Below are 20,857 nucleotides of genomic sequence, written 5' to 3'. Positions count from 1 at the left end.
TGTGTGTTAAAAATGAAGACTGAACTCACAAACAGCACTACAGCCATTGACCATATGCACATCATTATCACACTCAGGCAAGATAAACTGAACTACTAAAAAATCACAAAGGCAAAGAATCTGTGTGGAAGTAGTGAGCTTGTTTGTAACAGTTACAAGGCAGGGAAACAATCATACTAATATTCAGGTGAAAAGATTCAAACACGAATATACACCAGAAAATACAGGAGAAATTTGAATAGTTCGGAGATTAAGTCACATGCACAAAAGTTATATATTATTTTGGATTTGAATGCAAAATGGCTGATCAAAACAAATATTTTTACTCTAAAGAACAGATATAAAATGAAATTACATTTTAACAAGATTCTTAATGGAAATAAAGTGTAAGGTTTCATGAATTCTACTCTCAGAGCAGCCCATTACTCACAAACCGAGAAACCTGTTTAGTGAGAAAGCAACTGGAACGATAATCTGTCTGGAAGACAAAGCAAACAAATAAAGTATATCCTTTACTCAGTGCCTGACACTCAATATTCTTTTATAATATCAAACTGTTGATTAAAGGTCAGTTAATTAACCGAGTTTATTCATATCTAGTTAAACACGTTGGTCCAAACCCTGTGTGGTCCTCATGGCAGTTGAGATGGATGGCAGTGAAAGGTCTAGCTCTGTCCCAGTGACTTGCTGTCCTCAGTAAAGTGCACAACCTTCATCTAGCTGTTCTCTCATGCACCTGCTGTTTACAGAATTGGGTATAATTTAAGTCAAGCTTTGTCATACAGAGCACAAAATAAATACCTAAATTGATCAACTTGAATCACTATTAAGCAACAACTAAAAAAAGAAGAGAAAAAGGTGAAGGACCAATCAAAGACGAGTAAAGGAAAAATGAAAACCCTCATTTACACATCCTGACACAGGACCAAGCTGAAAACATCATCCAAAACTACTACAATCACAACCGTACCATTTGGCATTTTTTCTGCCCATTTTCTGTTTTTCAATACATGCCCTTGTTTAAAGTGGCAATATGTTTTTGGATCTAATAACTTCTCCTGATTTTTAAAATATATTTTCTTCTATTTAGAGCTTGGAAAAGGTCAAACATTCCAAATTGACACTTGGTATTTACTATCAGAATAAGATATGCAGGTTCGATTGCACCTTGGATATACAGATAACCCTAACCCAGACCTAAGCTCTACATTAAGACCCATACAGCATAAAGCTCAAGTTTTATTTAAGAATGGAGTTTAAAGAGTTTCATTAATCCTCTTTATTCTCTAAGCTGAATACTGTCCTTGAGAATTTCAGGATACTTTAATTGTATTTAACAATTGCATTTTTAGCTAAATACTCCTCCATGTGCATTCAACAGACAATTATGACCTTGTATGTGCTCATCATAATTCAAGTCTGTTGTAACCTCCCAACGAGAACTATAAACACAGTCGCAACAACTTGCCAAAAAACTGGAATGTGGTTGGTCAGGGCAGAAGGACACACAAGTTGCTGACTGCATCTACCTCTTCTTCACAGTAGAAAAGGAAGAACACTTGTCCAGTTAAGTAAAAACCTGACAATGAACAACTAAATGAGTAAATAAACAGAGGAATCTTCACCTCTACAAATCTTTTTTGAGGTGCTTTTGTCCAATAAACTAGATTTAAAACATTGAAAGGAAAACTGATTCACTGGGTCTTGAAATAACGTCACACAAAGGTTGAGTACATGTTCATAGGGGAGCGAGGTCAAATATGTACAGTCCCAGGACGCATCAGCGATCCAGACATACAGTGACATTCATATAGAGTTCAAACATTCATCCTTTGTACTTCTTATACTTATAGACAGGGCTACAGCACTTCTTGGAAAAAATGAATTGTACATAGTTCCCGTTCATGTCAGCCAACAATCAGATTTAACTTATGTAAGCAAAGCTTCCCAATAACTTATCCGCATAAGAAAACATTAGAGAAATAAGAGAAGAAACAGTGCATGTAGGAAATTGTAGTACTGTAATAAACATGACCTCTTCCTCCTGTCCTCCAACCCTGTTTCACTCTCATTCTGTCTTTTCTCGAACATCCTCCTTCCTCTCCTCCACCTTCTCTCCCTCCACCTTCTCTCCCTCCACCTTCTCAACCCTCTTTCCTTCCCTCTTCCCTCCCTTCATCACCCTTCCCAGCAGGATGCAGCCCACGGCGATGACATGTATGATGAAGTAGATGGAGCTCCAGTAGTTGATGGTATCGCTGGCCTTCAGCAAGACAAAGCCCATGCACATGTAGTCGTAGGCCCTCATCTTGAGGAACCAGTGGACCCAGTCGAAGATGTTCTGGCCTCGGGGCCCCAGCTTGGCCCTGACCGAGGACTCCATGGCCGACTCGGCCGCGATGCACAGGGGGATAATCATAAAGGAAAGGTAGTAACCCGCATGGAGCCCATGCCAGTATGCACTGATGAACATGGTCCAACCAGCCCTGAGAGAAACACACAGAAAGTTAGAAATGATCAATTGGAGTGACGTTATATAGAGCACCTTACGGTACACCCAAAGCGCTTTACATGTCGCCTCTCATTCACCCATTCACACTCCAAGCGACGGAGCTGCCATGCAAGGCGGTGGCCTGCCCATTGGAAGCAACGCGTGGTTAGCAGGTGAATAGATCCACTGTAGTGTACCAAGATTGTGGTAACCTAGCCAAAGACACGGACCACGAAGAAGGATATCAAGCGGTAGCTTTATATGAAAGAGACGAGGTTGCCATACAGGGTATACTCAGGTACTTTCCTCGTGCATACGAGAATCACCGGAAGTGCTAAACTGGTGTTAATTTATACTAGAGCTCCCCCCTGGTGGTATAACAAAAGAACCATAACAACAAAGATGGTGACGGTGGGAGATCTTACCGGAGTGTGTAAGCTTTGAAAGGTGAGTTGGGGTAGATGTAATGATGCAACCACCACTGCACAGTCATGTTCCAGTAGCGCATTCCGTGACGGACTTTCACACAGAAGTCTGTGTTGTAGCAGTCAATGTTCTGGATGGTCTTGAAGTCGTACACAGCAGGAACATCCGGATCCAGACTGGACACACAAGAACATTTGTTTTAGTCATTTTGTGATCAAGTTCTTAACACACTGAACTTGTTCGCTGTTACTAAATGGCCACAAACCGTCCAGTAAAACAATACCTGTAGTTCACAGTGGGGCCTCCTCCTGGTTTGGACAGCGCCCCCTGTGGGTAGCAGCCCAACCCTGCACTGATGCAGCCAGCCTCAGCTCCACACCATGCTGCGTAGAAACGCATTCTGAACACGAAGAACACCAATATCATGTAGAAAAACCTGAGGAACGTGTGAGAGAGAAGAGAGAGAATGCGAATAAAAGGAATTGTAAATTAAAAAAGATGAGCTCTTTGTCTCCGAATTGAGTTGGGACTTTAGCCACCTGAGGAGAAATCAAAGCGGTAAGATGAATCAATGCATTTTGCCTTCAACTGCAAAACCCTTGTGACCAGGGCTCAAATTGACGTTGTCCCGGGGACGATGACAAGATGAAAAGACATCTCAAATATATTTTCAACTTTTCAAAACCTATTTTCCAAAACCTTTGTCTTTAGAAACTTTTTTTTTTTCCAAACCTTTCAAAAATTATTTTTAAAACCTTATTTTCAAACCTGTTTTTCAAAACCTGTTTTCAAACTTTCTGTAGATTTTCTTTTTCAAACCTTTCTGACTGGAATGCATACATTTTCTGCCATTTTAATCACGGTTTAATACCTGAAGAAGTAGTTGTGCTCCAGGAACTCTTCCGTACGGACATATGACAGGGGGTAAACAGAGTTCACAGCCAGGAACAGACCCGCGTAGACGGGCACCAGTTTGAGCCTCCGCAGGCAGGGCTCCTGGCCGGGCAAGGACAAGGGGCTGGGCTGCCTCAGCCAGTCCATGTAGGTCTGGAAGCGGAAGAACGGTCCTTTTGGGAGATGAGGGGACACGATAAAGGGATGAAGATGCAGCGTGAAAGGAGAGGAAAGTTGGAAAACAAGGGTAGGGGGACATACACAATTTGAGCACAGAATGGGGATCATTAGAGGACAAAATGGTTGAACACAAGGAGTGGGAGTTGGGGAGGGTTGTAAAATGAAGGGAGTGAGAATATAAAAAAAAAGAGTTACAGGAAAGAGACAATTATAGTGGAAGTGAAAAATATATGGGGACTCACACAATATTGAATTAGTGGCAGAGAGTGAGACAAAGAAGAGACAAGAGTTAAAATGGTTGAAAAGCAAATCGGTGCCAAATCATACACAGTACATTTGAATCAAGCACAGATAGTCAAGCTCATTCATGCTGCTCATTCACATTCCTCGTCTACAGCATGACATCATGCTCAGAAAGGATCCAATCAGTTGCAAAAGAGGTCCATAAACATCCTCCTGCTTCCCAGACATCATGCAGTCTCGCCAGACTACACATGCCAGTGGAAGAAGAGCTGTGTGGACCCTGATCTGGGTGTGTCAATATGGGACAGGAGGGGAATGTGGGATCCTATCAACAACAAAAAACCAACACCTGGGCCTTACCTGTCATGATACCCACATAGCAGTAGCTATAGGCTACAATATCATAGAGGGAGGGCTCCTGAGATAGTCCACCAATGACAGGGGACTTGGAGAACGAGCTCACTTCCTTTTTCTTCTCCTCATGGAAACTTTTCACCTCATTGGCTATGCTGACCATCTGTGTGACATGCAAAGGGGAGAGGGTTTGGGGGATTACAGGGTTGGGTGTTCACGGGCCCTGGCAATGTGCAGCAGCTGATACTGTCCGTCCCGATACCTAGATGCAACAGGAAGCGGAACGTTGCACGTGTGACCATGTGCCGTCTGTACCTTCAAGGTGAGCAGCAGCTGGATGGCGTTGGCAAAAGGTGTTGGTGCTGGAAGGTTAAACCATGTGACCATGCGGAAGAAGAAGAGGTACAGGAAACTCCAGCCAAGAGACAGAGCGGGCGCCATCCTAACACAGACACCATAGACTGAATATCCTTTTACATCAGTAAGGGTAATAATAAGGTCAAAAGGGAAGGCTGAATGTGTGATTGTGATGGTATGCAAAACTTTGCTGTGGGCAGTATTGGTGATGAACTATAGAGGATGGCTGACTCACTGCCAGTTGCTTTTGATGATGACCCACGTTCCCAACACCGTCAACAGAGAATGAAGTGTGTGGATTTGACATGTTGCTATGGTGATCGAAAGTCCCACGAGCAACGCTGCCCCCTGTTTCACTGGAGGACCTGGGAGAATAGGACACCAAACCTATACATTACACTCTCCACACAAACCATTCATTTACTATGTAAAAACAAGGAAGTGTATGTCGGGGGAAACATTATTTAAGAACACTTAGCCTACTTAGGTAACGGAAGAGAAATCCGATTGGGATGGAGGCAGCGAGAATTCCCAAGTAAACCAGTTCATCGGGAGACATCTCTCTGCGTGAAAACACAGACTGATGTCACTCAATGTTGTGCTCGCCATCATCTGCATCTTCAACCTCATAAAGAACAGCTCAGTCAAAATGAATATCTGAGCCACCATCGACCACATGCAAATTGCACAGGAACTAAAATAGACGGTCTGTCTCTCAATAGTGGAAGAACAAGTTGACGACAGAGCGTATACTGTTTGATACCAACTGAATTCAGACCCTGCATTCAACGCCACTAGCTACCCTTGTCGTGGGGAAGTGACATTGCCTGCAAGGGAAATGTCACTTCTATTCCAAGTTACTTAGCTACAGTAATCCGAATGCACCAACTTGAAGCGTGTATACAAGTCAAAACGAACTACTACACTACTTCTCGTTTCATAGGCAGCGTGGTATACGCTGTAGCTGCTAGCTAGTTACCTAGCTTTGCAAGCTAGCTCCATCTAGTTTAGCTCCCCCCTCAGTATTGATCATTTTCTTTCCTGTGTAAACGTCAAATAAACTCAAATCTACGTACTTACGAGTTCAGATAATACTGTCTTAATAGATTCAAATCGCGTCAGTTCTTGTTTTCGGTCTTCAAACTTGTGCCATTCGTTGAACTGATTGTTGCTCTATCTACTTCCTACTTCCAACCTGCCACATTATAGCCCCGCCCATAACCCGCATTACTCTGTAGCCTACAAGTTATTACACATCACAGCAGATGAGGAACCAGCAGATACAAGGAGGTACATTGTGGCCTAATATTCACAAGCGCCAAATTGAGTCATGAATTGTGTGTCAATTCTCATTACTTCTTGCAAAACCCCTCAACTCTAGTCACAGGATTCAGTCAAACACTTGCATTTTAAATCCTGACACAAGCGTTTGTATTACCCACCCACCCACCCAGTAAGGCAGTGGTTCCCAACCCTGGTCCTCAGGGCACCCCTGTCCTGCATGTTTTAGATATTTCCCAGCTCCACAATTCAACTTCATTTGAATCAGGTGTGTTGGAGCAGGGAAACATCTAAAACATGCAGTACAAGGTTGGGAACCACTGCAGTAAGGATTAATAAAATTAAAATCAGAAGATATGGTGAAACCAAAAACTTTATTGAAAAAAACAGGATTATCAGGAAGCATCAGACAGCCAATACTTCCAGGAAGACATTCCCATCTTAATCCTCCTCTTCGTCCCATTTTAATCCTCCTCTTCATCATCAGCTCCTCCAGCTCCACCCTGGCCCTTCTTGGCATTCTTTCTCTTGACGCGGCCTGGGCGACCCCCACCATAGGGAGAGCGCAGGGAGAAGTCGATGTGCTTCTGGCTGTCCAGGCGGACCACGAACGAGGGGATGTTCACCACCTGCTTGCGGACACTGAAGAAAAAATATATATTAAGTGGTCTAGTTGACCTATACCAACTAGTTCCTTTTAAATGCTAGCCAATTGGGTTCACCAAATGTTGTAGTTCCAAATGAAAATATTAAATCAGGTTTATTACAGGCCTCATTGACGAGGAATTCTTGACACCACATTAAAGTCTGAATATTCAGTTAAATCATCGGCCTGCTATTTTTTCAAAGTGACAAAAAGTTCCTTGGAGTGGCAAGCAATAAGCACTGCTCCGCCCCTGCCCGAGGTGCAATCCGCAGACTGTACCTGTCAGTAATCAACACCACGCTGGCAGAGAATGTTCACCCGAATCGGCAGGACTGGCTCTGGGCAGAGCTCACTGACAAGGTATACGGTAAGAAACCGAATTGACCTTGTTGAAATGTTAGAACGGCGCTCAGCGAGGAGCGATAACACTCGGTGGCCCTCTGATGAAAGGGAAGAATCGAGACGGCAACTCGTGAGTCTCCTGCAGTGTCGGTTTGGAAATTGCGACACTATGCCGTTTACCCCCTTCTGCCCAGCAAGGTAAACTAGGTAGCGAAGCCCTGATACGTACCGAATGTGCCTCTGACGGATCAGCACGCGGGCATGGTGGATGCTCTTGGCAAGCCCCAGCTTGAACACCTGTGTCTGCAGCCTTCTCTCCAAAAAGTCCTCGACTTTCAGGCCGAGGATGTAATCGAGCTTCATCTTGCCCTCATCCAGCACGCCAATCCTCACCAGACGCCTCAGAAGGGCATTACCTGAGACAAATTTCTCAAATGTAAACGTTGTACAAAACGAGCCCAAAAGAGAATAACGACGTTTACACTGGGTATGCTAAATGGCCTCATTGACGAGGAATTCTTGACACCACAGGCAATCTGAAAATTCATTAAAATCATCGGCCAACAGTTAAACGGTAAAATACAAGCGCTGGGACAAGTACCTTCAAACAGACGCTTGGGGTCCTTCTCGTCCAGAGTGAGCAGCTCTCTGGCGGCCTTGCGGATCTTGGCAAGGGTGAATTTGACCCTCCACACCTCACGCTTGTTCCTCAAACCATATTCCCCTTAAAGGTAGGAATAACAAATGTACGTTAGACCTACTAAATAAACCACCGCCAATAATTACTGGTTAAAGGCACATTTGGCATAACTACATCTTAACCGCTTAAAAGTTCTTACCAATAAGCTTGAGCTCCTGGTCGAGACGAGACTTCTCGAAAGGACGACGGGGGGTGACGTATGTCTTGCGACAGACCCAACTCCTGGCAACGGGCATGGTGGATCAGAAGTGCCTGAGGAACAAGAAATAAATCGGTTTCCAAGCACACTAACCAGAGACTGTTTCAATCAACGTCTGATGTATTGCTAGCAACCTAGCTAGTCCAGCTACCATTTGCAAGATACCCCCCATTTCCAGTAGTCTACTTATTACTTTCCACGTATCCTACGTTCACATACACTACAGTCATCAACTACCATACAAATGGTTAGTAAAAACGATGCCAAGATCAAACCATACTTCACAATAATGCAGAAAGATAGCTGGCTAGTTAGCTAGCTTGCTAGCAGGCCTCTGCTCTGCATTCCCCAATGCGCTACTGACGCCAAGCACATGGCGAATAAACGTGAAATATAAGAACTAGCATTGGAGGAACATTTATGCTGATTTGTGAAAGTACATTCACATGCAACCCGCTTATTTCACCTTTTATGAAACGAAAGTCAATCCTATTGCCTTTTCAATAAAATAAAGACGTGGTTCTAACTTACCTGTCTTCCTCAGGCTCGTGCAGTAAAGAGGAAGTGGAAACAGCGTTCCCAAGAATTTATTGAAATCCTTCGAACTACATTTCCCATCATGTTGTAGTGTACGACACGATTCTTGAGTGACGTGCGATATTTATCTCCCTCTGCTGGTCTGTGGTAAATGTATCGAGTTGTGACAGAGTTTGTAACTGTGCTCAAAAAAGTGATCAGAGTAAACTAAAACACGTTTAAGATTTAGAGCTGCAATGCAAAACACATTGCTGTGTCTCTTTTTGATTGTATTTCGTGTTCAAACTTCTCCGATCTCGCACTCTACAGTGCTGTAGAGATTTACATTACATTACATTTAGCCTACATTTATTCATTTGGCAGACGCTTTTATCCAAAGCGACTTCGAAGAGAGAGCTTTACAAAGGTGCCTGGGTCAATGATCATAAACAACGAGATAGCCCCAAAAACATTGCAGGCAGCCAAAACATGAAGCATAGGCCTACTTTGTCAAAAGCAAATGAGAGCTAATGGGAAGAAACATAAGAGCATGGAGATCATTAAACAACATGAACTTCAAAATTGCAAGAGTGTACCAGTAGGAAAGCAAGCAACAATAATATAAATCACAGCGAGTGCAAGTAGTTAAATCAGTTACAACTAACCAACGAGTGCAAGAAGTCCCTCAATAAGTGTTCCTGTATGAAATAAATGTTCCTGGAGGAAATAAACTAACATCTGATTTAGGCTACATGAAATTAGCCAGACTGTAGTTTGAAGTTTTAGCACTGAATATATCCCATAGAAAACAAACAGGAAGACAGCATGCATGAGATAGAGGACCAGGGAAACCTTCAGGGGGAGGGGTACTATTTATAACTGCCCGAAACAGAACCCTTCACATGTGCTTCTGTCTGTCATATTGACCAACTGACAGACACACACAAGTTCTCTACTTTTCTCTGTCACCTTGCTATATCCTGTCTTCCTCCTTGGGCAGGTTGACTGTCGTTCCGTTCAAGGAGATTGTGTTTGTTTTTCATAAACTAAGAAGCGGTTGATTCTTGAGAATTCTTCACCTGTCTCATCCATCTGGATCTCCTATAAACTCTACTGGGATTCTATTTTCTCCTCTTTTTTTTCTTATTGCCTCGCTTTTCCCCCCCCTCGTTTATAATACTTCATCCCGCTTCACTCCTCTTTTTCCTCCCATCTCCCCATTTCTCCCTCTCTCCTCATTTCCGGGCTATGCGCTATGCTCTCCTCTCCTACTGTGATTCTTCAGCCTTATGGACTGCCTGTATACCCACAGGGCTACCCCAGCTTAGTACAGGTAAACTGCCTTCTCACTCTGCACCTCCCTCTTTTCACCTTTCACTTTCTTTACAACTTGACGTCTGTCCATTGAAAAAAAAGAAAGCCTTTCTTTTGTATTTCTGTGTCAATTAACCCATCGGCTCATAGAGTCATAGACTGTTAATTACCCTAAACCAGGGTAATTACTAATAATGACAAACAATCCTTAAATGAGTGTACTATGACTTATGTGGACTGAAATGTCGCACAGAATAGTAAGGCAACATAATATATTGTGTAATTCCAAAAAGGCCTGTATCTTAGGTAAAACCAGATCATATAAGTTACTAGGCCTGACCTTGTACAATTGCAAACTTGATAGTTTTAGGGTTGCAAGAAGGTGGGAGATCCAATTAGTTTTATTGCAAGGACACACTAGAAGTGTCTTCAGTTCGGTCTCCTGGTGTTATTTATGCCAACAGATAGTGTGTGAGTGTGTGTACACAACAGGACCCTCAGCAAAACCGTTAGGTAATAGCACTACAGATGCAATGTGTCTGGAATCTATCTACCTTGACTCTAGAGTGTCACACTGTATATTTAGCTGTGCTCCAAATAGCAAGAGACTGCTTAGCTATCTTCTGCAGATAAAGAAACCAATAGTTTGGTGTGTGATAGAGATAACATCAGGGACACATTCTGTATTTTTAAGTGTGTGTGTGTGTGTGTGTGTGGGGGGGGGGGGGGGTTGTGTGTGTGTCCAATAGTTTGTGTTCACTGCAGTCGCTGACACACTAAAAGACCACATCTGTGGTTCCTGTCGCTGCGGTGTAAATCCACAGACAGCTGTCCCAGCCAGAACCTGGCTCAGAGTCGTTGACCTTTGACCGTGAGGGCTGACAGCTGAAGAGGGGGGGGGGGGGGGGGATAACACAGGCGAACAAATGGCAGACTGCTAGGAGGAGACACATGGAGAGATACTGTGCATTTGTTTGCTGACACAGGGACACTGTATAGGTCATTCACGAGACTGAAGGAGATGGAGAGAGGGAGGTGGAGGGGGGCAGTCAAAAGTATCAAATAGATTCCATTATCACCTCTCTTGAAACCCCCTCCTTGTATGGAATGACTTTGGGAAGGTCGTTATTGCTTGTTGGATGGAGGGTGGTGGAGTGGGGGCACAATACATGCAAGCGAGTCAGTGTTGACATGTTCTATGCTATATTCCAGTTGCTCTGTGTGCCACAACATGATAGTCAGGGAAGCCTTGTGGAAGCTAAAAGAAGATGTGGCATTTAGTGTGTGTGCCAACCCTGGAAGAGATAATCTATTCTTATCACGCAAACAAACCATTTGTGCTATGGATGCTGTTGTGTTCTACAGATTATGCTGTCTTGTGTTCTATTGTTTGTGTTCAACATCGTACTATAAATTCAGGGATCTGTGTCTGTGTTATCTTGAGAACAGGGCAACGTATGAAGTGGAAATTAGCCAGACGATTATATCAGGAACAAGGACGTAGTGTTTCCTATGAAGTTGTTTGAAGTGGTTTGCAACAAATAAATATAAATATAGTTAGGCCCTTGCGTTCGGGCACTGTAGGCCTAACATTCACCGCCAACGCCAACGGGCATTGCACTATTCTTGTTGCTCTTAGAAACTAGCGACTGCATACAGAACAGAGTTCACGACGAACGAACCGGGGAAGAGGTTCCGTTTCGTCACTGAACATTTTATTTCTCACATCGCCATGAAATTAGGGCAACATGGGGGCCAAAGAGTCAAGCAGACGTAGCTAACTTTGGCATTAGGAGGTATACAATTATATCCGTCAACTTGTGGCGTCACCTATACCTAGACAATCCGGCTTTCAGCAGCTTAGATTTTGGATTCTAATCAGATTGAAATACCTCTTTAGCTCCTCAGAACCTGTTCATTAATCCATCTTTACTCCTTTGCACCCCTATGAGTCAAACAGCTGATGGAGAGACATAAAGGAAATCTGGAACAGTTAATTCGTTAGCTCGTGTTACAGAACTGTACAGCCTATCCTTGAGTATAGGCTACTGTCAGCTTTACACATGTCAAACAACAAAGCGTTTGCTGAAAGACAACTGGAAACATCATGCTTCACATGTTTAGCACAAAGGACGATTTATAGATACCATCTCAGAAGGTTTTTTCAGAGGTTACCTTTATTAGACTGACAACATTAAAGTTATTAATTGAGGGTTTTGAATCATCAATAGCCTACCTGCCCATAGGAATAGCTCTTGATAGGTATGCGTGGGAGTGTGTGTATATTTGCAGGGTGGGTTACAAGGTGATTGACAGGTACAGATGACCACAGCTGGCATACAACACTTCAGACCCCCTCGCTTAAGCACTCCTTTGATTTGATTGGTGGATGAGTATAACTTATGGTATGGTGGGCGGGCAGATGGCTGGCGTTAAAACATGCGGCAGTTGTTGGACAATGCATCAGAGAACGAGGAATTCGACAAGGGGGTAAGACAACTGATTCATTCTGATGTGTCTACTCTTCTATGATCTGGTCAATTCTGCTTTTCCTGTTTGTGTTTTCGTTTAGGTTTTCGGGTGGTAAATTGACAATGATTGATTTCAGTTGAAAAAGCAGTTTGTTTTAAATGAGGTGAAGTTGTGAGTCTCAGAACAATTTTGGAGCAGTGTTGACATGAATTAAAAACATCACTTTTGTGTAACCTTTTTGGATGTCTTTTCTCATACGTACTACATAAGATATTTGAAAATAGGTCTGTAGGCCACATTCAATAACATTTTTGGATAGTAAATTATTAGTCAAGAACATGCTTTGTTTGAGATGTTCCTTTGCAACGTCACTATGGGATGGACAATGTTTGCATGCAATTATCATCAGTGCTCTCCCCCTCCTCTCTATTTTCTGTAGAATAGAATAATTCTACATTTTATTAGGATATCGGATTATGAATACAAAAAAAATATTTCCTTAAATCGTTTTGAGGCAGTTGTAGTGGAAGTAGTAATTGATTCAGAAGCTGTCAGGTGGTATGTTGTAACCAATGGTCAAATATCAGATTGCTATTACAGGTATCAGATTGGATTTCATCATGTGGGCAGGTAACATGTTTAAGACAGAGCATGTATCACAGTGTGATGAGGTCAGCGTAGGCTTCCTACTGACTAAGTGATGCCTTCCTCTCTTCCCCATCGTAGGGCGGGCCAGCCCAGGAGGCTGGTCTGGGCAGTGGTGACCCCTCCCTGCCCCAGGTCTATGCCCCGCCTCCCTCCTACCCACCTCCAGGACAAGCTCCTCCCACACCCACAGGCAGACTTCCTCCTTTGGACTTTGGTGGCGCCCACCCAGGAGCAGAGTACCAAGAGCATCACCAGCTCAGAGTCTATCAGGGCCCACAGCATGAGGGGGCGGAGACACTGGCAGCCAATAGCGCGGTAAGAATTTTTTGATTGGTTGCAAAGATGTTGGCGTGGTAATATAGAATTTTCTGGCATTCTAGAATAAATACCCAATGAATGGACATTTAGATTAAACATGATTGAACACCAAAAATAAGTACAATTATCCACATTAAATCATACAGAGTTTATATCAATGAACTGAAGCTAGATCAATTGTTAAAGACAGGAAATAACAATTTACTCATGAATGTCATGATATCCTGTGTACTGTGTTGGACAGAAACATGGACGCCCAGTACTGAGCTGTCTCTATATTTAGATCTCCACCTCACTGCGTGGCCCATGTAGGGAAATCAGTTTGACACCAAGTAGAGATCAGATACCGTAGGCAGCTGGCAAGGGATCTCTCTCTCTGTCTCTCTCTGTCTGTCTGTCTCTCTGTCTCTCTGTCTCTCCCTGTCTCTCTGTCTCTCTCTGCCTCTCTGTCTCTCTGTCTGTCTCTCTGTCTCTCTCTGTCTCTCTGTCTGTCTCTCTGTCTCTCTCTGTCTCTTTCTCTCTCTGTCTCTCTGTCTGTCTCTCTGTCTGTCTGTCTCTCTGTCTCTCTCTGTCTCTCTGTCTCTCTCTCTCTCTCTCTCTCTCTCTCTCTCTCTGTCTCTCTCTCTCTCTCTCTCTCTCTCTCTCTCTCTCTCTCTCTCTCTCTCTCTCTCTCTCTGTCGGGTCTCATTTGACAGGTGATTCTTTATTATGCTCTATATTTTGACATAATTGATCAAATTTTCAATCTATTATGATGTGGGAAGAAGTTTTTGTGATTTGACCCAATTTAAAATTGCAAAGTGAGCAAATTAACAAGTAGTGCATGTATTTGAGTTCAGTGTATATAGGATGAGAGTCATAGTAATGGTGAAATATTATATAACTTCTGTTGTAAATGTTGGTTTGGGGTGAGGTGTAAATAATTAAGAGGAACAAATGAGATGCTACCGAAAGATTAACATATGTAAATGTATTTCATTCAATCACAATCCTTTAATTGTCAGAGAGTTGGAGAGCACGGGTTATTTTCTATAAAGACAATAAGTGTGATTTAGATTGTGTTTAGTGTGTGGCCAGTACACAACAATAGTTACCACAGTGTCGCCAGCTGTTACCACAGTGTCGCTAGCTGTTACCACAGTGTCGCCAGCTGTTACCACAGTGTCGCCAGCTGTTACCACAGTGTCGCTAGCTGTTACCACAGTGTCGCCAGCTGTTACCACAGTGTCGCCAGCTGTTACCACAGTGTCGCCAGCTGTTACCACAGTGTCGCCAGCTGTTACCACAGTGTCGCCAGCTGTTACCACAGTGTCGCCAGCTGTTACCACAGTGTCGCCAGCTGTTACCACAGTGTCGCTAGCTGTTACCACAGTGTCGCTAGCTGTTACCACAGTGTCGCTAGTGAATGCACTAGTAGAAACCCAGCTGTGATCTGATACTACTGGACATGTCCTTGACTCAGCACTTTTCTTCCTCTCTCACAACTGGTGTTTTACGGCCCTTGGTGTTTATATATTCCATCACTAGAGCCTCTGACTTACTCGGTCCCTCCGGTGACGTCGCCGTGGAGAGGGGGTCAGGGGTCAAGGCTGACGGGATGTGCCCCCCCCCCTCCGAAATATCTCCCAGGTTTAAAAAAACAAACAAACACATTTTGCATCGTGACATGATACCACCACCCAACCCAACTCCTTTTCTTCCACCTCTCCTTGCCCCACCCCCACCATAGCCTGTGTCTGTGTGGTGTGACAGGATGTACTTGTGTGAACCTGCTGTTAGCCATGGCTAAGCCAGCGTACCATAGCTGAGCAGCAGCTTGTGTGTGTGCGTCTGCGTGGAGCTCCAGGGCGTGAACGTGTTTGTAGCACCCTTCTGTATCTACCCCACTTATTAATACACGCCCCCTCGGAATCTTGAATAATGACCCCTTAACCTTTGGCAGAAAACAAGCAGCACCTTGACCCCAGACTGACCTTTAGAATGTTCTAGTTTTACTTCTGCCCCCCCCCTCCCAACGCCTCCCCACTCCTACCAACCCACTCAAGCTATTTATGCAAGTCTTTTTCACTTCCTACTTAGAATTTCTTTTTTACTTTTCGTTTTGTGCTGCTCTGATGACGTTTTGCACTTTCTCTCTAAGCCTCTCACTACTGTATTGCTTACACCTGTGTTTTCAACTCTGCATACGGGGATCTGTATTTGGAATTGCATTAACATATTTTTGTAGTTTCAAGATCCTTTTCCCTCTTTTGCTCATTTTTCACTTTGCTATTTGTTTTCCTTTCTTTTCTTGTCACATTGCTCCTTCTTTCCTCACTGCTCAATCTCACTTGTATTTTTTTTCTTCTTTCTTTTGTTCTTGAATCATTTAATACCTTTTTTAAAATATATAACCTTTTGTGGCTTTGCAGAAGTTAGGTTGACCAACACACACTGGCATCGTGGTGCATTTTGGGATATGTTTTTGGTTTGGTCGCACATTACTATACTGTATATGGATTTGCATGGGGGCATTTCAATTACACTGTAGTATGGTAGAATGTAGTATGATAGGTTATTTTAATTATTATTATATTTTAATGAAGATTACCAGAGTGACTTAGGCTTTGTGTAGATGTACAGGCCTGTTCTCTGGATGTGCATTAAGATAGCTGTAGTTGTCTAAAGCTCCCATGTGGGAAGCTTATAAATATTTACTCTTAAGTACATCAGTATAAGTGGTGTCACGTCTGAGGTAAGAAAAATAATTTAACCTGCATTATTCACTTAGCTTCAGATGTCTGAAATCTGTTGGCAAATATACTTTCTAACGGGCATGTATTTATAGGTGCCTCACTAAAATAGTCTTATTCACGTCTCCTCACTGTTGCCTGGGAGGGATCACGGGGTGCGGAATGCTCATTTGAACTTGAATGTGATCACTTGATTCCATGAAAACGATCTACGTGTTTTGTCTAATGCAATGTGATGCCTATTTAGTTTTTAGTTTAGTTTTTCCATGAACATGTACATTCTCATTTGAGAGATTCTGATTAGGAATTGTAATCAAAGTGCCAGTTTCTTGTAATTCTCCCAGACTAAATTGTAATTGTCCATTTAGATGTGGTCAAATGCAAGTCTGGAACAAGTCTTACGGTTTACTTAGTGACTTTCCTTCTTTCTCCTCTCCAACTATCCTTTCATATCTGATCCCTTCTCATTCTCTCTGTTTCTCTCTCTCTCATCTCCATTCCCTTCTCATTCTGTCTCTCATTTCCCTCCCTCTTCTGATGCTTCCCTCTTGATCTCCTCCTCTTCCTCCTCTTCCTCCTCTTCCTCCTTCACAACTGTCCCATTCTCTTCTTTCTTCCCTGTCCCCCTCTCTTTCGGTCTGTGCCTCCACCCCTCCCTTCTTCCCCCTCGTCAGGACGACTCTCTAGCTCAAGTGACCTCCGACCCCCAGTCTCTGAGTGTGGCTGTGTCGTCTGGGGGCGGAGCGGGGAGTGGCAGCGATGAAGAGGGCTCGGGTAAGGCCCAGCCCAAACGGCTGCACGTGTCCAATATCCCCTTCCGCTTCAGAGACCCAGACCTTCGCCAGATGTTCGGGGTGAGAGAAAAACTTACTGGACCTTTTCGCTTGTAACAGAGGTTGGATCATTATGATCCATCTGGTTTCTGGGTTTACGCTACACAACTCATCATGTAAATCTGGCAATTTTCAGCAATTCGGCAAGATTCTGGATGTGGAGATCATCTTCAATGAGAGAGGTTCAAAGGTGAGTGATCACCCAGGTCAGAAATATGTCAAAATGCACCCTGATCCTTTCTGACGGTAGATACGTGACAGTGGGGACCTTTCAATCCTACAGGGCTTCGGGTTTGTCACTTTTGAGAGTGCAATGGAGGCGGATCGAGCTCGGGAAAAACTCAACGGAACAATTGTAGAGGGCAGGAAGATCGAGGTGAGGGAGGGTTTCCTGCTTGGACCTCAAATCGGTGTTCACCTGCTGCAGGCATTATTCATTCTGTGTTCTCTGTTCAGGTAAATAATGCTACAGCCAGAGTTGTCACCAAGAAACCCCAAACACCCATCGTGAACGGTGAGGTTCCAGGTAAGACACGTCAAAATACTTGGGGGGGCCATTTTTGAACATTTGGGGGAGGTTGCAGATTGCTGCAGTGGCTGATGGTTTGACCTTCTCTGTTTTCTCCTTCACTCTCTTCACGTTCCTGAAGCCCCTGGATGGAAGATTAACCCTGTCATGGCAGGGATGTATGCTCCTGAACTTTACACTGGCAAGTCTTCTTATTTTATTCTAATTGTCTCAGTAAGATCTTTGTTATGCTTCTCCTAAACGTCAACCTGTTGTCTGTGATCACTACTGTTTTCTACAACAAACTGTTCCCCTCCCTTCCTCTCCCAGTGGCCAGCTTCCCGTACCCAATGGCAACGCCCACACTGGCCTATCGCGGCTCTGCCCTGCGTGGGCGGGGCCGAGCTGTCTACAATACGATTCGCTCTGCAGCAGCAGCCACGCCCACCGCCGTCCCCGGCTACCCTGGGTGAGATATTCACCCATCCAGGCTGTCCTTGTGTTGAAACTGTGGGTTCCCCTGGACAGTCGCGTGAGTGCGTTCCTTTTGTCTGTTTCAGAGTGGTTTATCAAGATGGACTCTACGGAGCTGAAGTCTATGTAAGTTGCAAGAGTGTTCTGACCGTGGCCGTGTTTTCCAGTCAGTCGTATCTCATGTTGATGATCTGAGCGCATCACTGATGACAGTTTGTTGGGACGTGTTAGGGGGGTTATCCTGCAGCGTACCGGATGGCACAGGCGGCATCGGGAGCCACAGCTACCTACAGTGACGGGTAAGAACAGGAAACACTTACAGAACAGGAAACACTCACAGAACAGGAAACACTTACAGAACAGGAAACACTTACAGAACAGGAAACACTTACAGAACAGAACAGGAAACACTCACAGAACAAGAAACACTTACAGAACAGGAAACACTTACAGAACAGGAAACACTTACACAACAGAACAAGAAACACTTACAGAACAGGAAACACTTACAGAACAGGAAACACTTACAGAACACTGCACACTGACTGATCGAAAGCCCGCCTCTTAATAATAATAATAATAATACATTTTACTTGTAATGCGCCTTTCTTGCAATCAAAGTGCTACAGTATGCCTACAGTAAAAAGCAAAAGTTTCAAAGCAGTACAGTACAGTAAAAAAGGGGGTCTAACCCTAACCCAATGTTTGCCTGTTTTGCGTCCCGTGCCTCAGATATGGCAGAGTCTACGCCACCACCACAGATCCCTACCACCACTCAGTGGGACCCACAGCTACATACGGAGTTGGCACGATGGTGAGATTTGTTAAAGACCCCTTCAACTCCGAAATATACAATCTTGGTATTTATCGGCAGTCATCAGGAGAATCGAGTGTTATTCCTCATTTCTACAAATGAGGACTAACACTAAGAAAGACTAAGAAGCTGTCCCGTCTCATGTTCGCTGATCTATTCACTTTCAGGCCAGTTTGTACAGAGGAGGATACAACCGCTTTACCCCTTACTGAGCCAACTAGTTGGAGCAAAGGTGTCTCTCTAAAACTGCGCCCCATTCCCTGGGACCGGCTGATCACACTGGCACAGAGCCACTCTTGTAATAGAAGAAGCAGGCGATGACAATAGAATGGACAGGATATGACCTCATGATATGCTGGAAAATTCCTGTCCACATCTTTTCCCCTGAGAAAAAATGAACTATACTTGTAAATACTGATAGACCCTTTTACTATTTATTCTATAGAAGAAAATACATACAATTTAAAGGATATACAGTATGTAGTTATTTAATCAGAAACTTTAGATTGAATTTGCATTGGTTTTGCCACAGAAATGTGGCCAGGGTTAAAGGGTATTTAGATTCTGCCCCCCCCCCCCCCCCCCATTCTATAAACAATGCTCTCTTGACAATACTGTTACTTGTTGACTTGATAACTTAAGTTCAACAAAGTTGGTAATGATACACGTTTTTGTCAAGCTGAGAATTCTAGTTATTTTTCAAGAACCAGATTGTATAGCAACATTTTATACAGAGGTAAAATACTTATTTTTGATGACACTGGTTTTGTCATAAATGTAGCACAAGTGTGTGTATGTGGGTGTGTGGTTTAGTGTGTTTGTAAAAGAAAGGGTGTGCGGGTCATCATTTTGAATGAACCGTTCACAACTGATGAGACACAGCAATGACACTGAGTTAACTGACACAATAATCCTCATCAAAGCTTTGACATTTTAGAATTACAATTGACGTGTAGTTTGAATTTGATTTGCTTTCCTAACAATCTACCTCTGATACTAAAACAGCTGAATATTCACCTACGTATTCACAAGCATACCTGTTGCTAAATCTTTCACAAAATCTTTTTTTAATGCTCTTTTCTGTATGCTCAATGTTGAGTCACTGCCTCTCTATCCTCCATCAACTGCCTAATGAGCCTATTGCCACTATGGTGCATTCTCTAACATTTATTTTCTGTTTATTGAGATTATTTAAGATTAGGCAGTGATAATGTTATGAAATTGATGGCCAAGAAGTATGCTGCACATTGGGGCTATCTCTTTTTATTCAGCTTCGCTTCCTTTGAGGGTTTTTTGTTGTTGCACCAAGTGCTTATTTACTTCCACAAGCCATCCTTGTCACATATTCCACTGTCTAATCCTAAATAATCCACTTTCCTACATATCTACTTTCTCTGATGTCTTCTTTGTCACCTGCCTTGTTCTGCTCTGTTTGAGAAGGCATGGTCCATTGCATTAGAATTTCTTTAAACATTATTAGTTTATCTTTTTATCTGTCCTTCATTTCTATCTCTGTACTCTCAATTCTCCTGTGTTTGCTGTTTAACTTTCAATAAATCTTTTTTTCTTCTCTCTCCTCTCCTTATTGATTCTTACTATCTGTGTGTTCTACCTGTCTGTTCGTACATTTCTCTTTCTTAATGACTGAAACCAGAAGAATTCACAATAACGGCATGTTCTGTCATCCTCCTCAAAGGAACAGACATTAGACACCCAGACATGGATTAAGTTATAGTCCTTGCCTAAAAACATTTTCAACGGAGATCTTCATTTAATATTTCTCTTAATTTAGAACTAGGCTTAATCCATGTTTGGGAATTGGGCCTAACTGCCTTTCAGAGGACCACAGCAGCTACATCCTTTTCCTTCTACCTCGTCTTGTTTATCATGAATTTGTGCATGAAACACGTCAAATAGCATCCAATTAGATGCCAACCAATGGGTGAATTGCCTTTATTTAGAGGTCTGTCCTTTGTCCTGAATCTGTAAACCTTAACTTGTAATTTGTCAAACGCTTTTTTCTTACTGGCTTTATCCATTTTTCAAAAATGTACCATTGCATTTATCTATTTCTTTGTGAGTTGCTCTCCTTTTTACTAACCTCCTTAATAAGAA

The 20,857-nt window shown here is 43.2% G+C and overlaps 3 protein-coding genes across 5 annotated transcripts; 1 reads left to right on the top strand and 2 right to left on the bottom strand.

The window, feature by feature from the left end:
- Positions 1 to 119: 119 nt before the first annotated feature.
- mboat7 (membrane bound O-acyltransferase domain containing 7) lies at positions 120 to 6,166 on the bottom strand. Of its 2 annotated transcripts, none has more exons than XM_084668889.1 (9): positions 6,026 to 6,166; positions 5,429 to 5,508; positions 5,181 to 5,310; positions 4,904 to 5,030; positions 4,595 to 4,751; positions 3,789 to 3,984; positions 3,201 to 3,353; positions 2,917 to 3,093; positions 120 to 2,486 (listed from the first exon to the last, which is right to left on the bottom strand). In XM_084668889.1, exons 2-9 carry the CDS (start codon positions 5,502 to 5,504, stop codon positions 2,069 to 2,071), a joined length of 1,434 nt encoding a protein of 477 aa, XP_084525015.1. In that variant the 5' UTR covers positions 5,505 to 5,508; positions 6,026 to 6,166; the 3' UTR covers positions 120 to 2,068. The 2 variants fall into 2 exon arrangements, with proteins under 2 accessions (XP_084525015.1, XP_084525016.1); XM_084668890.1 differs by having other exon boundaries at positions 6,022 to 6,160.
- Positions 6,167 to 6,581: 415 nt separating this feature from the next.
- Positions 6,582 to 8,795, bottom strand: rps9 (ribosomal protein S9). The gene is made up of 5 exons (XM_084668888.1): positions 8,645 to 8,795; positions 8,054 to 8,166; positions 7,816 to 7,938; positions 7,444 to 7,630; positions 6,582 to 6,868 (listed from the first exon to the last, which is right to left on the bottom strand). Exons 2-5 carry the CDS (start codon positions 8,148 to 8,150, stop codon positions 6,691 to 6,693), a joined length of 585 nt encoding a protein of 194 aa, XP_084525014.1. The 5' UTR covers positions 8,151 to 8,166; positions 8,645 to 8,795; the 3' UTR covers positions 6,582 to 6,690.
- Positions 8,796 to 9,571: 776 nt separating this feature from the next.
- Positions 9,572 to 20,314, top strand: rbfox1l (RNA binding fox-1 homolog 1, like). 2 transcript variants are annotated; one of them, XM_084668886.1, is made up of 12 exons: positions 9,572 to 9,962; positions 13,142 to 13,378; positions 16,788 to 16,967; positions 17,083 to 17,136; positions 17,230 to 17,322; positions 17,403 to 17,472; positions 17,597 to 17,656; positions 17,785 to 17,923; positions 18,015 to 18,054; positions 18,160 to 18,227; positions 18,661 to 18,742; positions 18,910 to 20,314. In XM_084668886.1, exons 1-12 carry the CDS (start codon positions 9,885 to 9,887, stop codon positions 18,952 to 18,954), a joined length of 1,146 nt encoding a protein of 381 aa, XP_084525012.1. In that variant the 5' UTR covers positions 9,572 to 9,884; the 3' UTR covers positions 18,955 to 20,314. The 2 variants fall into 2 exon arrangements, with proteins under 2 accessions (XP_084525012.1, XP_084525013.1); XM_084668887.1 differs by lacking the exon at positions 9,572 to 9,962 and adding an exon at positions 11,840 to 12,433.
- Positions 20,315 to 20,857: the final 543 nt, after the last annotated feature.

The sequence above is a fragment of the Hypomesus nipponensis genome, chromosome 2 (assembly GCF_054491055.1).
Source record: "Hypomesus nipponensis isolate SF chromosome 2, ASM5449105v1, whole genome shotgun sequence".
NCBI classification, from domain to species: Eukaryota; Metazoa; Chordata; class Actinopteri; order Osmeriformes; family Osmeridae; genus Hypomesus; species Hypomesus nipponensis.
Note: the sequence above shows the minus strand (reverse complement) of the source record. Positions and strands in the feature narration are given on the sequence as shown.

Bases quoted from the DNA above. Each gene is read 5' to 3' on its own strand.
- mboat7 (XM_084668889.1), bottom strand. From the start codon at position 5,504: ATGTCTCCCGATGAACTGGTTTACTTGGGAATTCTCGCTGCCTCCATC. The intron at 4,752-4,903 runs GTACAGACGGCA...CATGTCACACAG, and splicing joins AGCTGCTGCTCACCTTGAAG to ATGGTCAGCATAGCCAATGA. The intron at 3,354-3,788 runs GTATTAAACCGT...CACGTTCCTCAG, and splicing joins GAGCACAACTACTTCTTCAG to GTTTTTCTACATGATATTGG.
- rps9 (XM_084668888.1), bottom strand. From the start codon at position 8,150: ATGCCCGTTGCCAGGAGTTGGGTCTGTCGCAAGACATACGTCACCCCC. The intron at 7,631-7,815 runs GTACTTGTCCCA...AATTTGTCTCAG, and splicing joins CCCCAAGCGTCTGTTTGAAG to GTAATGCCCTTCTGAGGCGT. The intron at 6,869-7,443 runs GTACGTATCAGG...TTTTTTCTTCAG, and splicing joins ATCCGTCAGAGGCACATTCG to TGTCCGCAAGCAGGTGGTGA.
- rbfox1l (XM_084668886.1), top strand. From the start codon at position 9,885: ATGCTCTCCTCTCCTACTGTGATTCTTCAGCCTTATGGACTGCCTGTA. The intron at 9,963-13,141 runs GTAAACTGCCTT...TCCCCATCGTAG, and splicing joins GCTACCCCAGCTTAGTACAG to GGCGGGCCAGCCCAGGAGGC. The intron at 18,228-18,660 runs GTAAGAACAGGA...CCCGTGCCTCAG, and splicing joins ACAGCTACCTACAGTGACGG to ATATGGCAGAGTCTACGCCA.